This window comes from Alligator sinensis, unplaced genomic scaffold (assembly GCF_000455745.1).
Source record: "Alligator sinensis unplaced genomic scaffold, ASM45574v1 scaffold760_1, whole genome shotgun sequence".
NCBI classification, from domain to species: Eukaryota; Metazoa; Chordata; order Crocodylia; family Alligatoridae; genus Alligator; species Alligator sinensis.
Genome location: NW_005841989.1, coordinates 284,861 through 302,583, shown reverse-complemented (window position 1 = coordinate 302,583; position 17,723 = coordinate 284,861). Strand labels below are relative to the sequence as shown.

Here is a 17,723-nt window from a genome sequence, read left to right as displayed (position 1 = left end):
GCAGGAAAATAGCAGTAGCACACTGCTCTGTGACGCACCTGTAGCCATATCCAATGGTTACTTGGGTCTCCAAGGAGAAAAGGAAAGCGGAGGTCAGGCCATTTATGTTGTCGACACATGGGGTATGGTTGACAGAAGGATTGAATTCTGGAAGATCTCGGTGTATATATGCCACAACGTACCAAAGGAGACCAAACAGGAACCAGCTGCCTAAGAATGCTGAGATGAAGATGAACATTTTGTATCTCCATCTAAGGTCCAGGATGGTGGTCCATATGTCAAGCAAGAAGACAAACCTTGACTGTTCTTCCACATTCCCAAACTCTATATTACATCTTCCATCTTTAGATACCAGCCTGGTTCTCCGTCTGCTACATTCTGTCATGTGGGTGGTAAAGCGTTTCCGTAAGTATCTGAACATCCCTTCTGATTACAGGGTGATCTGAGGGGGGGGAAAACAATATACAATAATATATTATGGCTGGTACTGCTTTCATGTACATCTGCAGGCAGAGGAGTAACTCCTGCAAAAGACTTAAGATGCTGACCACTGTAGGTAAAAAGTTGTGATATTGGCCTTTCGCTGTTTGGGAAGGATTCCAGTTTATATACATGAGGAATGCCCCAAGGAGCATTCCAGGGAAAAAACTAATAATTGCAGTTTGTTCAATAAGCCTTGCAAACATGAATGAATTAAACTTCTTAACCCCGCCAAACCAGTTAGGAATTGTATTCCTGTCTCCGATGAAGAAACCAAAGCACAGAAAGGTACGTGTATAATGTGTGTAATAGCAGGCGGAACCAGGGAGCAGCCTGCTGAGCTATGAGGTCTGTTAATTTGGACTGCAGCTCCCAAAAGCCCCCAGGGGTTGGGGGCAAGGGGGAAAGGAAGAGGAGGTTGGAGGCTGAAAGGGGAAGAGAGTAGTGTGCATCTGGAATCTGGTCAACCCTGCACAGAGGAGTGCACAATGGAGCTGGAGATTGCACTGGCTCGGTCAGCCAGGACTGTGAACTGAAAAACCTGGACTCAGACTTGGGGGAAAACTAAAGACTTGTTTGGGGACACTTTCAGAGGTGTGTGGTGGGGAGGGGAAGGGGAGAATTAAAGTGCTGAGTATATGTTACTACAGTCCCTCCCTTAGGTGGGAACTCCCCCTTGCTTCTTGTGCCAGTTTCTGGGGCTGCAGTGTTGGCACCAAGTGGTGGTAGAAGTGGGATTCAGAAGGGGGGCTCTCCCACAAGGACCTGGTTCCACCTGTTGTTACAGACATTACACCTGATTTCCCAAATGCATGTGGTGTCCAAGAGTTTCAAAAGATGGGTATAAAGCTAACCATAGGATCATAGGAAAGTAGGACCGGAAGGTATCTTATGAGGCCACCTAGTCCAGCACCCTGCTCAGGGCAGGATCATTCTTGATTAAAGCATCCCAGCCAAGTAAGTATCTGTCTAGCCTATTCTTGAAGATTTCCAGGGATGGAGATTCCACAATTTCTGTAGGTAGCCTTTTCCAATGCTTGACCATCCTCATTATCAGAAAGTTATTCCTAATCTCCAACCTATATTTCCTCTTCTGCAGTTTGAAGCTATCACTCCTAGTCCTGTCCCCTAGAGCAACAAAGAAAAGTCTAACTCCATCCTCTTCATAATGACCCTGCACGTGTGCGAAGACACTAATCAAATCCCCAGTCAGTCTTCTCTTCTTCAGACTAAATAATGTTAGTTCTTTCAACCTTTCCTCATAAATCATGTTTCCCACGTCTCTAATCATTTTTGTCACTCAATTAGACTCTTTCCAATATATTCACAACTTCCTTGACATGTGGGGCCTAAAACTAGATAGGGTACTTGCACCAGGTGAGATCTCAGTAGCGCTGAATAAAGCAGAAGAATAACTTCCCTTGATTTGCAAGAGACACTGCTGTTAACCATGCCTTGGTCAAATAACATTCTTATGTGGGTAAGTTTTAATTCATTCTGTAATCATGTTTCCAGGGGCAAAGAGTTTCAGCTAAGAAACAACTAAAGTAAATAGGAATGAAAAACTAGGCCCCAAAGGGAAATTTTCTTCCTTATGACTCATAGGCTGTTGCATCTCATAGCCTGGTACATCTCTAGGGACACTGGGTCCCCAACTGTGCAGTCATGTGCATTTTGGAAGCTGGCAGCTAGGGTGATCGATGGTCTCTATAGAGGAAATCCAGCACTATAACAGAGCAGATCAGACTCTGGGACACCGGCAAAGCTCATGAATCGAACAGCCAAGTGATGCACAAGGGAGGTGCTTAAAGCTTTATGTGTGGATTAAACTAGTTTTGTTGTTGATCTCTTCCTGTCTCTGACATCAAATCAGCTGTTACTAAAATGATAAGCATTCAAGATGCCAGTACTTCTGATCACTTTTGGGAAAGAAAAACAGTTTTAAATTCAGATTTTAGCTCCTTAAGGCACAATCTTGTTGTCTCTGTATTCACTGGGATTTTGATCACTGAGTTTCAGAGACACAGGAATGGGTCTTTAAGGAAGGCAGTGTTTTGCTGATAAGGGAATTAAGGCAGCCCCAGTGGATCAGGCTATTATCTTAGCTCCTTTGCTTTTTCAGTGTTCTGGCTAGAAAGGGAAATGAATTGGATCTCATACTAATCCTCATGTCTAATATTGTTTTAGTACCTAATCTATGTATATCTCCTCTGGCCCAAATTGTGGCTGCAGGAATAGCCTCCCATCAGTAACCCAAGAGTCAGTGGGCATATCTATACGTGACACTATGTCGCTGGAGCAATACACTATGGCAACGTGTCCACGAGCAAAAACTGCGCCGCCACTGCTACGTCACCATAGCAATGTGCTCCTTTGGTATAGTCCATTGCTACAGCGATGTAGGGGCTAAAAATAACTGTGTGCTGCCAACAAAGTGCAGTATGGGCTGTTACTGCACCATCATTTAGTACAGGGGCGGGCAAAATGTGGCCCGTGGGCTGGATGCAGCCCACCAGGCCATTCTATCTGGTCTGCGGGGCCCCTAAAAAATTTAGAAATTTAATATTTATCTGCCCCTGGCTGCCTGTCATGCGGCCCTCGATGGCTTGCCAAAACTCAGTAAGCAGCTCTCCACCTGAAATAATTCCCGGCCCCTGATTTAGTACTTTCAAAAGGAAGTACTAAATGATGGCGCAGTAACAACAGCATGATAGGGGGACATGTAGATGCGCCCAGCAGTAAGTTGAAGCCTCCAACAGGAATTCCAAGTTTGTTTGCAGAGACGACTCCACTTCCAGGCTCATGACCCCACTTCCTAGCCCCACTTTGGGTGCAAGCCTGGGTACTATAACTGAATCCCAATGAGTCTTGTAACCTTAAGTGCTATAGCCACTACTTTGGGAACCACTGCCCAAATATGAAAAAAACATGACCTACAGGCTTTCCATTTTAGGACCCATATAGGGATTAGAGGGGATAGCACAAAAGCATAGAGGTTGCAGTATGGTCTGTTCTCTAGAGGACTTTGTAGTGTACCACCATGTGTGCACGCTCGTACTCACAGCATTTGTGCCCTTAGCAGATATAATCAAGGTGGTGGTAATCTGCCAGCAAGAACATGAGTTTACATGAGTGTAAACTGACACTTCTCTGGCAACTCATTGCAGGTATTTCTGCCACAAGCTAGAATTTGGTCTTCTGTCTTTGTAAACCTGTCCATTGCATAGGCTATTTGGAAATAGTGTTTTATGGACACTGTGGGCAAGATATCATTCTGGGACATCTACAAATCCTATTCCATCTATTATGTGTCTAAGTGCACTTAGGCACTAAGTGTGATCCTATTCCACTGCTCATGCCCCTAAAAAAAACTGTTATCATGCATGCCTCCTTTTGTAAGTATGTTATCAGCTATAAGACAGTGACAAAATGCAGTAAGCAGAGAAAGGACCCATCACTTCTTGTTAACTGCCCTTGAAGGACTCAAACAGGGCACCTCACTTATGCACCTAATTCCACTTAGACACAGAATAGATGGAATAAGATTTGGCCCTAGATGCTCTGCAAACCTATAGTCATCCACAGACCTGAGCCTGAGAACTACTGATGAACATGAATGCAGGGACTGTAGCTGGGACATGCAGTGGAGCTGCACCTACCACTATATAATGGTAAAGAAAGACTCTACAAAGATAGAGGGTGTACTACTGCTTACAGTACTAAGCTGAGATATTGGAGACCCTAAGTCAATTCACTTCCCAATCACAGGCTTCCTGTTTGGCTTTTGGCAAGTCACTGAGGCCCAGATTCTCAAAGGTACTTAAGTGCCTAACTCCCATTGATTTCAATGAGACTTAGGAATTTAAATACCTTTCGGATTCGGCCTTTATCTCTTTGAGCTTCAGTTCCTCACGCTGCAGAGGGGTGAAGTTAAATATATTCAAGATTGGGTGCATCTATATGAGACATAGTAAAGCATCACCGTCTACACATGCAAGGGACTTACTGCACAGTAAATTAGGCTAATGCACTGTTTGCTAGTACCAGCAAATACAGGACACTATACACATGCCCGATGCCTGCTCCTACATGTGCTAATTGGCACACTCCAACAGCCTCGGAGACGCATGTATTCAACATCCCACACTTCAAAATGGTGGTGGGGAAGCTTATCTAAGGCTTGCTTGATAAGCTTTAGTTAAAGTGCTTCTGCTACCATTTTGAAATATGGGGCACCGAATACATGAGATGCTGCAGGCACTTTAATTAGAGCAGCTTCCAAGAGCCCCCTCACCCCACCCCGGAGCACCTATAAAGATTAACGGTGCATTAGCTACTGCGCAGTAGTGCATGTATAGATGCTGACCAGGAGCAATTTGCTCTCTGGCTTGCTGCTGCCTGGCTAAGCCCTGATGTGGGGGGAACTGTGCTAGCTGCAAAGACAGCTGTCTCCCCGCCATGTGGGGATCAAGACCCATCCCGATCCCCATGTGGCAAGGAGAACTGTCCTGGCAGCTGAGAGTGCTGTGTCCCAGTCGTATGGAGATCAGATCTCAACCCAACCTCCATATGTCTCAGATGCAGCCATCCCAGCTGCTGGGACAGCATTCCCCCACCCTATGGAAATCAGGACCAGCCCCTGTGCCCCCTGCCAGCTGTGGGCTGGCACCCAGGGGAGCCTGGAGCTCACCCTGGCTGCGGCAGGGCAGGAGCAGCCCTGGAGTGAACTGCTTCCATCAGAAGCAAAGTTGCTCCCCATGGGCACACGTTCACATGCATGTGGGGGCATAGTTTAATGCACCTGAATTTTCTGTGAAGAAAGTTCAGGTTTATTAATTGCATGTGCCATTAATTAAACAATTGGAATACTTTAGAGAGAAAATAACACAAGGGCTAAGTACAGACAGTCAAAAAGGCTGAGGTTGAATCCATTCAATCTTCACGGGTTAGTTTAAGCTGCTTAGATTGAACCAATAAGCAAGTGAACAGACATTCACTTTTGATTCCAGAAATGCAGCCACATGCCTGCAGTGGCCCAGGCCAGAAGTCAAGGAGTGCTAAAGCATGTATCTCTGCTCGGCTGGAGCAGACAGCTTGGGCCAAGCCTAGCCCACCCACCCTGTGACAGGGGCTTGTGGGAGAGGTGCAAAGCATCCTGGGATGCTAGGAAGCTATGAGTTAACTTGAATCTGGAGGGGATCTGGGACAGAAGTTCAATAAATCAATTTAACCTAAATCAGTTAAGTCTGATACTACATCCATCCAGGTTTATCTTAAATCAGTTTTGGCCAATTTGAAAGCAGTTTATGTGCACTGAATGTGTGTTGTGTTACAGATTTGAACCAGTTTCTGATCACTTTTACCAGTTTGTGTAATTTCTGCCCCTAGCTATGGAAAACAATGACTATCTAGGAGATGAAAGAATAATATAAATATGATCCATATCTATCTTGCAAAGCTGGTGGTAAATTCCTTTCCTCCAGCTCATATTGCCACCACTAAGAATGGATTGGCCCCTTCATTTGGTACAATTGCATTCTCTTCCATCTTATTATGGATGGCCCTTTTTCCATCAAAAAAAACTTAAGGTCACTTTTGTCTTAAAGTGGATTTTTATTGTTTTAAACTTCTACTGCTGAATTAATTATTTAGGGAAGGTACCAAAACAAGTTAAACTTTAAGCAGACATCAGCTAGGGAAGGAGGAACAAGGTCATTTTCCAAGTAATCTCTAAGATTTGTTTCCCTTAGACACTTCTAATGTGCTCATGTTAGAACACAATTAGAGCAAAAAGAAAATATTCCTGTGCAGTAGACCATTCCCACAAGTTTTCCCAGTAGTTGATTTTCTTCCTCCTCTTTGCTTTTACTGCTCAGAAATTCATGGCCCATAGTCCCCTTTGTGGTCTCCCTTTCTGGCCCGTTTTTGCTTTGACACTGTTCTATAGCTTTGGCATTGTAAATGTGCACTAATCCGCAGACACTAGTGGGTTTGCAAAACATCCAGGTTTCACCCGCTAATCAATGTATGTTATACATGAGATTTTTTCTGTGGTTGAACCACAGCAAATAACTGCCTGATACTGCTGACAACTAAAGAATTTGGGCGATGGAGATCTGTAAGAAGGCTGAATGTCATTCCATGCTATAGGGTCATCATAGACATACAGAGAAGGCCGGATCCAGGTTCAATAGATTGGTCACACAAGAAGCAGTGAGAGAGCAAGCTAATCCCTCTCTACTATATTCACTGTTGTTTTAGAATCAGAGGCTTGAAAATAAACCCCAAACTTCCTTTGCCTGATTCTTTAAATCTTACCTCGTCCCTTCAGGGACCACTTTATTGTTCTAGTTGAAGCTATCCCAAGTAGAACAAAAAGCCAGAAGAATTATACCCTTATTTAGGTAGGGCAGCAAAAGAATTCACTGTCAGACAAACCTTTTTACTCCCACGCGCAACTTGCCTGCTTTGATTTGCTTTGGCAAGAGGGAACGTTCCCTTCTGCATAAGCATGGGGCAGGTATATATCATAGGTTGTTCAGGGAAGATTATGTAAAGCTCGTTATATAATATACAGTGCTCTTGAGGTTCTTGTGGTTTAAATCAGCAAATAGTAACCCAAGTGCATCTTAACTACTGTTTACCAGGACATTTTGTCTTTGTTCAGTTCACGCGGGGTATTGCCATCTCCCTGTTCATCGCACGTGGATTCAGGTTTGCTGTGGGGAGCAAAACTGCAGCTTGTCCCCTGTACTTGACACATTTGCAGTGCATCACCTGGCCTCTTAAACTGTGGGCATTTAACAAATCAATCCCATAATCCTTTGAATAGAAGTAGATGCCCCAGGTGGCTGGCTGCCAAAGTCAGCTCCTCTGCTCTGCTCTGCTCTGCTCTGCTCTGCTCCACTTTCGGATTTCACTTTGATCACTGTGAGAAGCAGAAACTGTTAGATTTCTGTTGCACTGAATTAATTGCCCATCTCTCCCGTCAGTATTGCTGACAAGTACCCAGAAAATAAATGGTTATTTCAACCCTTTGTAATGGTTACACCCTCCACGTCCCTTCCTGCACAATCACAAGCAGGTGCAATGACATTCTGATGCCTACAAACCAACGCTGGGCACCTCACAACATAACGGACTGTTCCTCCTCTAGTTCTTCTGTTTTAACTATTGTTATTTTGATTTGTGTGCAGGGTGAGTGCATTAACAAACAGGGGATTTATCTGTTTTCTGGCTAAATCCTTTACATGGAGTGTGAGAAATATCCTGATCCAAAGAAATGGCTGTAAACTGAGCTGAGTAGGATAGCGGGTTTGTGACAGAAGAAAGGGAAAGGTGTTGAGGCTGGAGGTCTGGTCTGGAGGGCAGGTTCTAGCACCTATTTTTCTCATAGAGTAGTGCAATGCTTCATGGTGTCATTTGGGCTTCAACACCCAGAGTAACAAACTGGTTTGTGGGCATGTCTAAAGGTGCACTTTAATGTGCAGTAGCCTACTCTGCTGTGCATTAAGGCGTCAGAGAGGAAACAGTGCTAGTACACTAATGCACAGTAGAATTAGTATATTGTGCATTAAGTGTCACTAAAAAGGTGTTCGCTTTTTGCTACTGTGTATTAGGGCAGACTAATGTGCCTTTATGTAGTACCTCATTTTAGAGGTACTAAACAATGTGCAGTAGCAAAAGTGCATTACTGAACATGTAGATGCGCTCTGTGTGAGTGAGGCCGACTGAATCTAGCCCTTAGGGAAACAGGGGAAAGAAGGTCCTTGTACTAGCGGCACTCACTGAAATCTGTCTCTGTGAGGGGCTTGGGTGGCGTTCTGGGAAGCTGAGGCAGAAGAAAGCTGGGAATGTTAAGGGATCATTTTTTACAGCCTCGGTCAGGTCTTTCCAAGTAGTATTTGTTTTCTTTCACTCCTTCCTCTATTGTTTGCCTCCACTGAATTTCCCTGAACAAGTACTGCCAAATGCCACTTCCGAATTCCTCACAAAATCCTTTTTATTAAAAATTGCTTGTGGGACTCAGACTCGTGCACTATCCATTGGCTGCTTTTACCAAGCAGGAGATGCTAGATAGTTCAGAGATCCTTCTAGGTCATGGCACATTTTTCCCAAGCCAGCTGTCCTGCGTAGGCTAGGAGTTTGCCTGCAGTACCAAGGTAACTGAGGTAATACTCCAGGCTGGTTATATCACAAGTGGAAGGCAGGATAGATATGTACTTTTACAGACTAACTAAATAAGATACATCAGGCACAAGGTTTTAACTACACCTTTTTGAGCACGTCTACACATTCATTAATGCACCATAATTAGGGTGCATTAAGTTTAGTATCTGTAATGACAGGTACTAACTTAGTGAGCTGTAATCGGCGCTACAGCGCATTAGTGCAAACGAACGGTCTTTTTGTGACGTTAATGCACAGTAGACTAAATCTACTGCTCATTAACACACAAGCATGGGTTTTGCCCACTGTGCTAATATGCAGTAGAGTTAGTCTACTGCACATGAAGCATCTTGTGTAGACACCTCCTTTGTATCACAAGTTTCACCAGCACTAAGGGGTACCAGAGTCAGCTGGTCTTGTGCTGAAGCAAATACAATCATGGCCAGAATATAAATCATGCCTAACATAGTGTGTATAAAGTTAGTGTTTGGGATTAGTCCAAACCAAAACCTGTGATCCAGACCTTACAATCCCCCAACCCTTTTGTCCACATGGTAGAGGCACCAAGCAAAGTGGTCCCAAAGGAGCCTTGGATAGATGGAGCATGTTCTGAAAACAAGGGGTTTGGAAAAGCTGTTGCATTTCTTTTTCTAACAGTGCCCCCTGCTATGCCAGAAGGCTGTAGCAGAAAGCGTGTTGAGCTGTTAGCTTTCTAATGCGTGTTAAGCTGTTATCATAATGATGATAATCATCATTATTTGTTCATAAAAATAGACCCCAGCACCACTGACATTCTTTGTAATTCTGAGAGACATTAATCAGATTGCCTGTTCTCTATAGGAACCGGGTTCTTTTAGTCCAGTTGAGCTTGCTCTTCTGGGAGTACTGGCCAAATTACACTTTGCCAACCTAAACTTTCCGTCAGGGTTCAAGTGGCTACCACACTGGAGTTTCATTCCCTGCCTTGCTCCTATTTCTGTTGCACAGTGTTAGTGTAAGCTGATAAAGAGCCTGTCCTTTCCATTCCAGAAGTATCTGCATTTCAGTGATGGTTGAAAAGTGGTTCCTGTATGTATATAGCTTGTACAACAGTTTGTATATCATTCTATAACTCTCCCGAATATAATATCCACTGCAAATATAAACCAGTGTCTTGACAGCAGGTATCTTGCAACTTGAGATCCCACCGTTTCAGGAAAGCACTCTTATTTAGAGACTGGAAGAGCTGGGACTGGAAACCAGGGCACCTGGGCTCTGTTCTGTGCCCCGTCACTGATTTATTGCATGCCTGGAGCAGGTTGTTTAAACTCTCTGTGCCTCAGTTTCCTCATCTGCAAAACCGAGATCACAAGCATAATAATTCTTGCTGGTCTCACTTGGGTTTGTTATGAAACTGGACTGGCTGATGTTTTGAGATTGTTGGGTGAAAGTATCTATTAAAATACAAAAATATTGTCCTTATTCAGATGGACATTATTATGCGCAGCATAAAGGTTTCATTATAAAATGCAGCATCGTTTTAAGGGCCTAACCGAATCTTTCTGCTCGCCTTATTTTTATTGTTACCTGGCACCTGCGTGCTCCACTGGACGAAGTCCTGACCAAATATGTAGCAAGTAATAAGAGACAATCACTGTCCTGAAGATCTTACTGTCTATATAGTAGATGAAACAGGCAGACAATGAGAGAAAACTATTGTAATCCTTACCTTACAGATGAGGAACAGAAGCTCATAGAGTTTACATGACTTGCCCAAGGTCACGTGGGGAGTCTGTGGCAAAGCTAGGACTGGATCACAGATCTCCCAAATCCTATCCTGATGTCTTGAAACTATACAGTTTTAATTATTCCATATATACCATTTCTAGTTATTCCATATATACCAGTTACCTTTGTAAATTTATACTCGTTTCCTCCCTGATTTGGTCAGTCCTAGTGTGTGGTCAGTTTGCTGTACCTTTGATTCGTGTAACAGAGGTTTCAGTAGCAACAGGCAGTGATTACACAAACCCAAGGATGTGCAGTATTCAGAACACACCCTGTGTTTACTGGCTCAGGGACAGGCGGTGACAGGGGAAGTTGCAGCCTACTTAAAGGAGTAATTCTTTTACAGGAACATGGGCGAACGGATAAAATGCAATAAAAAGTGCTGTCATAATGAAGTTCCAAGTGAATAATATTTTCGGAAAGGCTGGAAATGAAACTCAGAGCCTCAGGTTGAAATGCTTCAATGCAGATGTAAATAGCTGTTTTACAGCAGTAAGATTATTCCTGTTGTTATTAGCAGCGAACATTACTGTTGCTAGTATCACAAGGCAGAATAAAACCCATGACTGCATTTATTTGGAGAGGCAGCCTGATGAATTGAACCAAATGAGCACTTCTGATTCAGTTAATGACAGGGCCAGAGGTTATATGTATATATGGCATTCCTTTCTTCCCTGTGGGCTGCTTGTGAAAAAGGAATTACATTTGTCCTTTATCATCTCTATTCTACCACTTATTGGGAGAATGGTACTTATGAAATGACTCTGCCGATGCAAAAGCATTTGCTAATGTTCTTCAGCAATGATGCTAATCTGGTTCTTCTTTTGTCTGCCCTGGGACTGGGGTAGGAGAGAGCTGCTTGTGGCCCATGGAACAGAGAAATCATCTCTCTCCCCCTACCCATGTTGGGGTTAGACTGTCCTGCTCGGAGTTCAGAGCAGTGATTCTCAGTCAGGGTGCCACAGCTCCCTAGGGTACCTTGAGATCCTTTTGGGGATGCCAGGGGGTGCCACACAGTGTTAGCAGTGATCATTATTATGCACGGGATCAAACGCACTCCATGGACACACAGCATTTCCCATGATGTACCACAGCGAGGAAGCTCCATGATGCAGTTGTCATCTTTTGCTGTCACAGGAGACTGGGATTCATTAAGAAGCATACAGGTTGGCTGCCATGGGATCCAGACCACAAAGTAGAAATGGATATGAAGAAATCAGGTTCCTCTCCCATGAGGCACTGCAGCAGGATATACAAATCAAGAGTGATTGGGGGCTGAAACTATTCCAGTTTCCAAGCGTTCCATTTTCCAATGAAAAAAATGGAAATTTTCTGCGAGGAGCAGGCACTTTTTGTAAAAAAGTATAAACATTTTCAGCTAGGCATAGAAGAGAGATCTCTTTTCAGTAGATATGTACATGATGCATCAGCTCTGCAAGAAAAAACATCTAGGCACTTAATTAACTAGAAGCACTCTGCCCACTGCATCTCGCACTTGAAGTATATTCATTTTTTTTTCTTTTCCATGGGAAACTTCAATGATAATTTTCTTTGTAGAAATTTTCCACAGGAAAGAGGGCTTATTTTCTGACCAGGTCTAGTTTCCCCATCCCTATGTTGCCAGGAAAACCCACTGCAGCCAACACGAAAGCATGAGGCAAGGCAGGTTTTGACATCAGTGGGCTCTCTCCTGCTTACCTGAGAACAACCGACACAAATGCCTAAAGAGTTGTCCAACGCTGAGCAGTGGGTTGAGCAGATACTGCCCACAAAAAATGCTAATGATTTAGGTATTTAGGGGGGAAGTAGGTAAATGGAAGGTCACATGAGCCAGTATTTCTCTCTCCCCCTCTTTTTTGTTTTCCCTCTCTGAAGTATTTAAGACAGTGAATCATTAACTCAAAATTTCTGCAGAACTGACCAAAGTCACGTCTGGGCTGCTGGTTCACAACTCTGAAAGAGCTTCTTACTGGGGCCTCAAGGGCGGAGAGGCGGTTGGTTTGGGGCCTTGATGTTACAGCTAGAAGAGATCCACAGCTTAAAAACATTACTTCTCTGAGTATTGTGACACACTGGGGCTGCTTCCTTATGTTTTATCAAAGTACTTCGAAGTTCAGGGTTACCCAGTGCATAAGTGTTTATGTTCATGAACACCTTCTCTTTCCAAAATGCTTGGAGTAGCCAATTCTATGTCCAGCGCAGAGATGTGATGCATCATGGCTGAAGTACAAACTTGCTTGTGCCCCTGTAGGCACTATGCCTCACATCGGCACACCTTCCTTCTCACTACTCACCTGCTGTTTCCCCTCAGTAGACAATAATACACCATGTGCTCCAGTGAATCACAGAGACGTGATTTCACCCACAGTTCATAGATTGCAAAGCTGGAAGGGACCTTGGGAGATCATCGGGTCCAAGCCCCTGCACCAGGCAGGAAAGATAACTGGGAATCAAGTGGCCCCAGCAAAGTGATTGTCGAGTCTCCTTGTGAAGATTTTCAGGGTAGGCGATTGCACCATCTCTGGAGGGAGCTTATTCCACAGTCTGGACATCCTAGCTGTGTAAAAGTTTTTCCTAATGTTGAGCCTAAATGGTCTTCCAGGAGTTTGTGACCATTACTCCTGGTTTTCCCCAAGAGCGCCCTGGTGAACAGTTGTTCAGCAAGCTCTTGCTGTACGCCCCTGATGCAGCGATAAGCCGCTACCAAGCCCCTTCTCCCCCTTCTCTTTTTCAGACTGAAGAGTCCCAGGCTCCTCAGCCTCTCATCATATGGCTTGCTGTGCAAGTCTCTGATCATACAGGTGGCTCTTCTCTCGAGCTTTACCACATCCTTGTTAAAGTGCAGCACCCAGTACTGTATGCAGTACTCCAGCTGCGGTTTCGCCAATTCTGAGTACAGCGGACGAATCACTTCCCTTGTTTTGTTGGAGATGCATCGATTGATGCATGGCAAGGTATTATTTGCCCTGTTGCCTACAGCATTGCACTGCTGGCTCATATTCATACTGTGGTCTATTATTACCCCTAGGTCCCTTTCATTCGTGGTGCTGGTCTGTAGGTGTGTAGGGCGGGTTTGTCCCCAGATGGAGCACTTCATATTTCTCAGCGTTGAACTTCATCTGGTTCTGACTCGCCCAACTTGCTAGCCTGTCTAGGTCTGCCTGTATCTGCAGCCTATCTTCAAGTGTGACCACACTTCCCCATAATTTGGTGTTGTCCACAAACTTGGCCAGTGAGCTCTTCAGCCCCACATTCAAATCATTGATAAAGATATTGAAAAGCACTGGACCAAGCACCAATTCCTGAGGGACACCACTGACCACTTCTTGCCAGGACAACACAGATCTGTTCATGAGAACTCTCCGGGTCCTACCCCGCAGCCAGCTCCCTGCCCACCTAACTGTATCATGGCTAAGCCCACAGTCCTCCAATTTTCTCACGAGAACATCATGGGATACTACATCAGAGACCTTTTGGAAGTCAAGGTATACAATGTCAACCTCCTTTCCCTTATCCAGGTGGCGAGTTCCCTGATTGTAAAAGGAGATGAGGTTGGTAAGACAAGACCTGCCCATAACAAAAGCTATGCTGGCTGCCATCAACTTTATAATATTCCAGCAATTGCCAGACTGACAAAGACAAGGACAGGCAAACTGTGTCTATGGGAGCGGGGCATAGGGGCTCCAGGTGGATTAAGCTGCTGTAAGAAGAGCTTCTCTGAAAGCTGCTGTCATATTCTTGTTTTAAGAGCTGTACTTGGGCTTGTGTTATTCATACTGCAACAAAATGTTTCTATTGTGCTGCCTGCAGCGGTAGCTCTCCCTGCTCCCACATTCAGGGATGTGACTTTCACAGTCCTAAGGCACGTCTACATGTGCATTAATGCACCATAATTACAGTGCATTAAGTTTAGTACCTGTAATAACAGATTCTGACTTATGCAGTGCTACTGCGCAGTAGTGCCGGCACACATCTTTTAAGTGTTACTACTGCACAGTAGACTAATTCTACTGCGCATTAGTGCATTAGCATGGCTTTTGCTGTGATATGCTAATGCACAGTAGAATTATGTCTACTGCACTTTTAGTGTCTCATGTAGATGCACCCCTAGTCAGCATTTAGGGAGTACACTCCCATGATTTAAGGACATTATCCTCTCCCAGGAGTCCTGTAGTCACTGTTTCTGCCTGAGCTATAAATTCAATATCCTGGTCTTTTGTGGTTATCAAAGATTCCTTTTCCTTTTCTCTAGTACAGTGGTTCTCATCCATTTAAGACTTGAGGAGAAAATACCAGCTCTTAGCTTTCACTTGTTTTCTGACTACAAAAAAAGGTAATAGAGGAATCCTTTTGTTTCAAAGAACTCAAAGATCACAACTGGTCCAGATGTTTTTGACGCTATGGATTTCTATTTGAAATCTCTGGATTGATCTTGTGAATCATGTGCAGGTGTTTCCACATGGAATAGCACTAATACTGCATGGCACCATGTGACACCCTTACAAGGATCTCACCCAAGAGTGCTGTGAGATCCTTGATGAAAATCATGGCACTAGTGTATGTGTTTGCCCTGCTGTTCTGGCTTGCTTCAAATCAGAGGAAAGTAGCCCTTGCCTTTATAATTGGGTGATTGGGTTCAGTTCCCTGTTCTGTCCTTTGTGAATTTAGGCAAGTCACTTGGCTTCAGTTCTTCACCTATAAATAGAGGGATGAAAGCCTCTCCCTCCCTTATGGATGGGATGTGAGGTAAAATACATGAAAGTTGGTGAACTGTTCCTCTATGATGATGGTGGAGCCAGATAACAACCATATAGTTACGTTCTGCCTCCCTGAACTATAAACAATGGAAGCTCGGGGCAGGCCCCATGGAGGACTATTCCACAATGGCCTGCTTTTGGAAGGAACAGATAAGAAAGGCTAAAGTGGCAACCAAACTTAGATTAGCAACGGGAATCAAGGACAACAAGAAGTCCTTCTTTAGGTACATAGGGAACCAGAGGAAAACAAATGGGAGTGTGGGGCCACTGCTCAACAAGTCAGGAGAGCTGGTTACTGGCATCCAGGAGAAAGCTGAACTCTTGAATGACTACTTTGCCTTGGTCTTTCACCAGACTAAGGGGAAAACAATGCCAGGTAGAGTACAGGATGAGCACAGTAGGAATAATCATCTTCCTACTATTGCCGTAGAATTGATGTATGACCAATTAAAAAAATTAGACATATGCAAGTCAGCAGGATCGGATGATCTTCATCTGAGAGTGCTGAAGGAGCTGGCCAAAGTCATTGGGGAGCCCCTGGCGAAACTCTTTCACAGCTCATGGCACTCTAGAGAAGTCCCTGAGGACTGGAAGAGGGCCAATGTTGTGCCCATCCACAAGAAGGGCAGGAGGGAGGATGCAAGTAATTAGGCCAATCACCCTAACTTCCATCCTAGGGAAAATCCTAGAAGTTCATCAAGGAGTCTACCTGCAATAAGCTTGCAGAAGGTAAGATTCTGAATGACAACCAGCATGGCTTCATCACGGGCAGGGCTTGCCTGACCAACCAGGGTTGTGCAAAGCTTCGGGTGGTGATTTGATTCAGAGGAAATTCGGCCCAATTCGGTGGTCAAATCTCTGAATCTGAATCGAATCAGGGGACCAATTTCAAGGTCCGAATCAATTCAAAGCTCTCTGAATCTTTGGAAATCACTGAATTGAATCACAGTTCCTGGAATCGGGTGAATCCGAATCCAAAGTGAATACTAGCTGTTTCACACAGGCCTATTACCAACCTCATCTCCTTCTATGACCAGGTAACTTGCCACCTGGACATGAGAGAGCAGGTTGACATTGTATACCTTGACTTCCAAAATGCCTTTGCTCTAGTATCCCAAAATGTCCTCGCAAGAAAATTGGAGGATTGTGGGCGTAACTCTGAGGTAGTTCGGTGTGTGAGAAACTAGCTGCGGGATAGGACCCAGAGAGTCATAGTGAATGGATATGTGTCGTCCTGGCAAGAAATGGGCAGCAGTGTCCCGCAGGGGTCAGTGCTTGGTCCAGTACTTTTCAACATCTTTATTAATGATTTGGATGTGGGGGTGAAGAGCTAACTGGCCAAGTACGGACAACACCAAGTTATGGAGAAGCGTGGTCACGCTTGAAGATAGGTTACAGATACAGGTGGACCTAGACAGGCGAGCAAGTTGGGCGGATCAGAATCTGATGAAGTTCAATGTCGAGAAATGTAAAGTGCTCCATCTCGGGATGAACAACCCCCAACACACCTACAGGTTTGGTGGCACCAAACTTGATTAGCACCACGAATGAAAGGGACCTGGGGGTAATAAAAGACCACGGTATGAATATGAGCTGGCCATGTAGCGCTGTAGCCAGTAGAGCAAACAATACTCTGGCATGCATCAGTCGATGCATCTCCAGCAAAACTCAGGTGATTCTTCCTCTCTACTCAGCACTGGTGAGACCGCAGCTGGAGGACTGCATCCAGTTTTGGGCACCAAACTAACAAGGATGTGGACAAGCTTGAGAGAGTCCAAAGAAGAGCCACCCGTATGATCAGAGTCTTGCGTGGCAAGCCATATGAGGAAAGGCTGAGGGATCTGGGACTCTTCAGCCTGAAGAAAAGAAGGCTGAGAGGGGACCTGGTAGCAGCTTACCGCTACACTAGGGGAGTACATCAAGGGCTCAGTGAGCAACTGTTCACCAGGGTGCCCTTGGGGAAAACCAGGAGTAATGGCCACAAACTCCCGGAAGACTGATTCAGGCTCAACATTAGGAAAAACTTCTTCACGGTCAGGGTGTCCAGACTGCGGAATAAGCTCCCTCCAGAGGTGGTGCAATCACCTACCCTGGAAATCTTCACAAGGACAATCAACTTGCTGGGGCCACCTGACCCCCAGTTGTTTTTCCTGCTTGGTGCAGGGTGCTGGACCCGATGATCTTCCGGGGTCCCTTCCAGCCTTACAATCTATGAATCCCTGCAGTTTCATCTGGATGTACATTTTTCCACTTCCTCTCCTAACCTGTTACTAGAAACAGTGAACTCAAAGTCAGAAAGTGCTGAGTTTTAAATCTGACTCTACCACTCACCTATAGTGTGGCCTTGAGTAAATCCTATTTCCTTTCCATCTCGGGTTCTCCTTCTCTGTAATCAAAATAATCATAATAAATTAGCTACTTCACCGGGTAACAACAAGGGTGTATCACAGTTCTATGGTGTTTTCATGGTGCTAAGTGTATTTTTTGCCAAGTTGTATTTGTCCTGCTCAGTAGTGTTGACTCTAATAGTTGTCTCTAACTCCAGTGGCA

The 17,723-nt window shown here is 44.6% G+C and overlaps 1 protein-coding gene across 1 annotated transcript in view; it reads right to left on the bottom strand.

Moving 5' to 3' along the window:
* Positions 1–17,723, bottom strand: part of KCNJ1 (potassium voltage-gated channel subfamily J member 1) — a 29,825-nt gene that overhangs the window by 808 nt on the left and 11,294 nt on the right. Inside the window, 3 exon segments of the mRNA XM_006039505.2 lie at positions 2–442; positions 11,395–11,655; positions 17,505–17,559. Of these exon segments, the coding sequence (XP_006039567.1) occupies positions 2–421 (420 nt within the window). The 5' untranslated portion in view covers positions 422–442; positions 11,395–11,655; positions 17,505–17,559.